This window comes from Brassica oleracea, chromosome C1 (assembly GCF_000695525.1).
Source record: "Brassica oleracea var. oleracea cultivar TO1000 chromosome C1, BOL, whole genome shotgun sequence".
Lineage (NCBI taxonomy): Eukaryota > Viridiplantae > Streptophyta > Magnoliopsida > Brassicales > Brassicaceae > Brassica > Brassica oleracea.
Genome location: NC_027748.1, coordinates 421,681 through 427,965, shown reverse-complemented (window position 1 = coordinate 427,965; position 6,285 = coordinate 421,681). Strand labels below are relative to the sequence as shown.

Here is a 6,285-nt window from a genome sequence, read left to right as displayed (position 1 = left end):
ATCATAATTCTAGTATAAAATAGTTCTTAGAGAAAAAAAATATGTAGGAAATGATAGTTCTAAGAAAAAAATCATTTCGCTAGCACATGTATTGACGTCAAAGCAGAAGCAAGGTCGCGCAAGTGCATGACACAGGGACTGTACGCACAATATCAACCTATTCATCCTGGCCACAAACTTCACCATGGAGGCTGCCGCTCCTGTCAAGCAAAATCACAGCACACCTTACTGTATTTGCTTTGTTTGATCAAGACGCAGGAATGTACCAAACGATTAGGAGCACTCCACCATACTACGTACAACGTTCAGTCTCATTTTTTATCAGCCTCCACTCTTTTGACTTTGTCTCATATCATGCGCCAGCATTTATTTGTTTATTTTTATACACACAACTAGGGTTCTTTATAAAACGATTATATAGTTTTCTATAATGGAACACCAATGAAAGTTCTTTTATGGAGTATATATTGTGCAAATACTAAAAAACATAGATTATAAATTATAAATACGATCAGTTTTTCGTTACATTTTTATTTGATTAAGTAATATACGACCGATTATAAGTTCAGCGAATTGGTTTGGATTGTTGGACAAGAGGTTCTTTGGTAAAGTTTGATCGGAAATATGTGGGTCACCAGGGAAAAATAGTCATATGATGGTCACGGTCAGGAAATATAGCTTTAATTTGATGTTTATCCTGATGATCTCCAACTCCAATGGTGGAGGAAGAGTTGACATATGTCAAAGTCAACTAGCTTCTTTTGTTTTTAAAATATACTAATAATTACTCGTGTATGATAATTGATAAGTGGCCACTACATCACCATGATCTTTTTTTTTTTTTTTCACTGGAAGTATTTGCTATCATTAAAAAACCAAAGTCAACAATACAAAAGTCCAACCGGGCAAGAAACAAAATATACAAACGGCCCAACAGGCCCAACAAAAGGAAACCCTATGGAAGAACGCGGCCGACTCGATCACCACGCGTTAACATTTGGCGTGGCCGGGACACGTGTCCACCATGCGAGTCACCACCGATTTTCAGTCAGCAGAACGATTCCGGCGAAGGTCTAATCGGCAGATCCACCGGAAACACACCGGAACAGGATCCCGTTCAAAGAACCTCAACAAAAGCGATAACAGAATTGAAGGCGCTTGAAACTTGAGCGTGAGATCTACCCATAACCTCACGAGCCAAAGGATCTTTCTTCTTTGATGAAGTTCCAATCGAGAGACAACGAACTCAAACCAACGAGAGTCGAACCGATTGAAACAAAAAGCTTGAAGAAGAAGAGATCAGACAACCGGGATAAACGAAAGATGCTCAACCAGAACCATCTTTACGCTTGATCGAGTCAAACACAGACTCACGTTTCCAATAGAATCAATCGTCTTCAATCATCCCTCAACCATCGAACATCGAAACCGAGGAAGGAGAGTCGATTGCAAAGGGGAAGAACAGAAACGCCGGTCAAAAGAAACCGGGATAACCCCGGTGAGAGCCGCCGTCAACACCAAAGAGGCATGACACGGAGACAAAAGCCGGCGAAGCGGAACTGAGGAAACCACCGCCACCCAGAAACAAAAAGCCAGCCGTCAAACGCCGGAGGAGAACGCGAGAACGCCGGAGACAAAATCCGGTCGGTTGAACCGAAGCCGGAGAACTAAAAGGATGATGTCTCTACATCACCATGATCTTGTCGATATAGTATTACAAAATAAATTTAATTGAACTTAATGATTTGACTTGGAGAAAGTCCATGACAAATTAGGTTTGTCATGATAATATGATTATTATATATGGCTTCTTTGGATTATATAATACTAATAATCACAAAACGTTAGGAAACAATAACTATCTATTAGTTCATAAGATGGTGACAAAAAAAAATGTTCATAAGATAAATGACCTTGTGTGTCACCTTACATAACTATTTACTAGTTAATTTCCCGTGCTTACATAACTATTTATTCCATACATAAACTCCATAATCATTCTTTCAATTTAAAGTGACTGGTTGGAAATTAAGTGATGGGATTATTAAGGTCTAACTTTCTAGTTTGTATCGTGTGTGGAATTACGTGTCCTTGCTATATTTCAGATCTCTAACCACAAATCTACGAATACTCTTTCGTATTTTACATTGCCGATATCGATCAAGGATAAAATCTATATTTTGAAAGAAAATATAGAAAGTTCAGATTATATATTAGCTTACTTTATCAGACGTGTGTTGGAGTTTATCTCGATAACTTTACATTTATTCCTAATCTACGTTATGCTTTGGTTAGCAATAGATTAGAGATCAGATTAAAAATAGGTTCTTTCTTTAGCTTTTGTCACTTGCCAGTCGTGGAGAACCTACGGATAGTGATTTTCACGTAGGATCCTACGTGTGTACACGCGAAAGTGGATCCCATATATTTTTGTTCTCTAAATAACTGACCCCACATTGGATTTTTGAAGGGAGATTACCTAATAAGACAATAATACGATTTCCATTGATTTTTGAGGAAAAAAATATTTTTAGGTAATTATTAACTTTCGGTTTTTATGATGTTTTTACTCGGTGCAAAAAGATAAGAAAACTATGCAATGAAATGAGATGAGAGCGCAATTTATTGATTTGAATTTTTAAAAAACCATTGTATAATTTGAGATCTCTTCTTTCTTCCACATTAAAACAAAAAATGATAATCTTACATCACATTCTGACGATGTTATTTTATAAAAAAAGAAACAAAACATTGTCAAAAGGAATTTAAAAAGTAGTGAAAAGAAGATCCATTAGCTTCCTTGTGACGCAAACTTCAACCTCCCTGAGTTCCCACCTCTTTCCATCTTCCTTCTATAGCTTTCTTGAATTTCTCTCACTATTTTTCTTGCTCACAGATAGATCTTTTATTTTATTATATTTTCATATGCCCCATCACTTGTACATACATTTTACATATGCATACTCATATAGTTGAAGATACATCTACGTGAGTAATACTCAAATACGATTTTATGAATTTGACAACATAGACTACATTTTGGAATAGGGAATAATATAACGACCACCAATTTCTCATGGTTGATATTACTACATTTATATATGTTTGCATTGATGATTTTTCAACTAATGATTCCATTTTTTGTTTTCCTTCCAATTCGTATGAGTAAAATATATGGAAATTCCATGTTATATTTTGACTTAATAAAAAGACATTGGCTCAAAGAAAATAAGTGGCTAGAAGGCAAATTGGCCTTTCAACTTGCCGTAGAATCAACAATATGACTTTTGGCTCTTACAAATTTTTTTGTTTATTTATTGCGGAAAAGATTCTATTGCCGCAATTTTATTGAAAATAACTTCCAAAGCAAGAGTCAAAGATCAAATGAGAAGTTGCAATATATATTGATTTCATTTCTGTAAAAAGTTATTTATAAATTTTATTACACAAACCAGACACATTATGCAATATATATCATGAACCCGATGAATGGCATTAAATTAGATTTAATCGTAAATTTAAATAAAATTTATTACGAGCTAAGTTAATTGTGGTTCTTTTTTTAACAATAAAAACTCATTAAACCTGAACTATTTTTGCGGTGAAATAGAACTGGACAAGAAATTATTGTTTTAAAGCAATTTAATATTGTAATATGACCAAATGAAATGTGACTAGTGAAATAAATTTAACGCTTTTTATTGTATGGTGGAATTAACATTCGCAATGAAAGTATTGCAATCTGTTTCTTCTTTTTCAATTTGAAAATTAGAATGTTGTTCTTAGCTTTTGCTAAAATTTGCTGTTAAGATTTTAAATCCATGATGGTTGATTATTCATTATCACACACGTCATAAAAGTCTATTCTTTTGAAACATTCCCCGGGAACGGCGTAGATCCAAAGAATATGTGGACGCGACGTCGTTCTCCTATAAGCCTCCTTGGAATGAATAAAAGATATCTTCGAGCTGACGAGAAGCTAACAAGTTGTGAATAGAACAAAAGCATCAAACAAGATGTAGAAAAACTATATTAATAAAACATTGTTTAGTATTAATTTATATAGTTAAAATATATTAAGAGATCAATGGGCGGCCAAGTGCCAAAAAAAACTTCTCGTATTATATAAGCAAAGAACTTCATATCCAGAGGAACCAAGTGCCAAAAAAAAAAACCAAATTTATAGAGAGCAAAAGTATAACTAACATCAGTTTTTATCCTTCCCTGTCTCTCTTTTTTTTCCAATCAGTTTCAGAAGTCCATCCTAATAAGATCCATGGCAGCGATAGATATGTTCAGTAGCAGCACTGATCATTCTGATCCTTTCAAAGAAGAGCTCATGAAAGTACTTAACCCTTTGACCAACTCTGTCTCTTCTCTTCCTCCCATTCCAAACACAATCTTCGGTTTCAATCAAACCGCACCTCTCGGTCTAAACCAGCTCACACCTTACCAAATCAACCAGATCCAAAACCAGCTTAACCAGAGACACAACTCCAACATCTCAAATCTCTCTCCAAAGCCTGTACCAATGAAGAACATGGCCGTTCAGAAACTGTACAGAGGAGTCAGACAAAGGCACTGGGGAAAATGGGTTGCTGAGATCCGTTTGCCCAAGAACCGGACCCGACTCTGGCTTGGAACTTTCGACACGGCTGAAGAAGCAGCCATGGCTTATGACCAAGCTGCTTACCAGCTTCGTGGCGAATTAGCGAGGCTTAACTTCCCACACATGAGGCACGAGTATGGATACGGAGGTGGTGATGGCAGCTTCAAGCCTCTTCATCCCTCTGTTGAAGCAAAGCTCGAAGCGATTTGCCAGAGCTTGAGAAAGACAGAGGATGATGATCTCCCCCGTTCTGAAACAGAGCTTTTCCCGCCAAAAGCAGAGGAGTATCAAGAAAGTGAATATGGGTTTCTGAGAGCTGATGAGAATTCGTTTTCTTATGAGTCTCAGGTTGAATCATCTTCGCCAGAATCTGGTATTACCACTGCGTTCTTGGATTTCTCGGATTCAGGGTTTGATGAGATTGGGAGTTTCGTGCTGGAGAAGTTTCCTTCTGTGGAGATTGATTGGGATGCGATTAGCAAGTTGTCCGAATCTTAAGTGTTTTGTCTTTAACATCAGTGTCTGCTATTATTAGTTAGCTAATCTCTGCAACTTAATTTTTGAACAGTTGTGGGAGAATCATCTAGGTTTTGTTTTCTGTTGAAATCTTCCTCCATGTGTTCGGTCTGGCTGGTTTATGTTTTTTTCCTTCACAAACCTTGTCTCTGACCAACCGGAGAAGCTTCCATGTATTATATCATCTTTAAGTTTCTAATGAATGTAAATTATTCTAAATTATACTCTTTCTTTTGTTATTATCATCTTCATGTTTTTAAGAGGTTTGCATGCTAAGTATATTACAAAGATTATAATCTACCGGAGTAGTGTTCAATAACATTTTTTATTATTATAATAAAAGTTAACGATGTGTGATTCAAAATCAAATTCACATTGGGTGGTGTAATAAATATGATGGGAACAGAAAATTTACGGATCCAAATACAAACCTAGCATATTTCTGCTTAACATCAAAAAACTTCGCATATTTCATAATCATGGGTTCAACAAAGCAAAATGCTACTGATAGAAATATTTCTTATAAAGAAATTCCATTATATATTGTAATCAAATATGAATAATTATATAGATTCTAAAAGTGTATGTTGTATTTTATGTCTTTTGTGGAAGGCAAAGGGCCAGAGAAGGGTACCTAATTGACGAGTGGGAACACATAAGCCGCAAAAGTATGATTCTTTATTAAAGAAACAATCTTATAACAACCATTAAATGTGGCAAAGATTAACAATGATGTATACAACTAATTTAAAAGTCTGTATGTCGCCATTATTAAATAACGTATATGTATGTATTTACAGAACAATGAACAAAGCAGCCTAATCCAGTATTCTGATTCGTTTCTTTCGGCCAGTGTTTTGAAATCCGACCCAGAAAATTTATCGGACTTCCGAACAATTTATCGGGCTACCAGATTATTAGGTCGACCGTGGACGAACCGTATGTTAATAAATTAATTAATTATGTTGTATAATAATCAATTGAAAAAATATAAGAAATGTTTTATGTTATAAAAACATTTGGGAAAATAATTAACTTTAGTTTTTTTATTGTTATTTTCGTTTCACATACAAAATATGAAAAATAGACTATTTGAAAATTTTGTAGCAAATTAAAAGTTATGACATAGAATAAATATATACTTAAAATTTATAAGTATA

The 6,285-nt window shown here is 35.0% G+C and overlaps 1 protein-coding gene across 1 annotated transcript; it reads left to right on the top strand.

Annotated features, from left to right (window-relative positions):
• The first annotated feature begins 4,147 nt into the window (after positions 1–4,147).
• Positions 4,148–5,370, top strand: LOC106343571 (ethylene-responsive transcription factor ERF060). Its single transcript, XM_013782826.1, has one exon. It carries the CDS (start codon positions 4,277–4,279, stop codon positions 5,105–5,107), a length of 831 nt encoding a protein of 276 aa, XP_013638280.1. The 5' UTR covers positions 4,148–4,276; the 3' UTR covers positions 5,108–5,370.
• Positions 5,371–6,285: the final 915 nt, after the last annotated feature.

Bases quoted from the DNA above. Each gene is read 5' to 3' on its own strand.
- LOC106343571 (XM_013782826.1), top strand. From the start codon at position 4,277: ATGGCAGCGATAGATATGTTCAGTAGCAGCACTGATCATTCTGATCCT.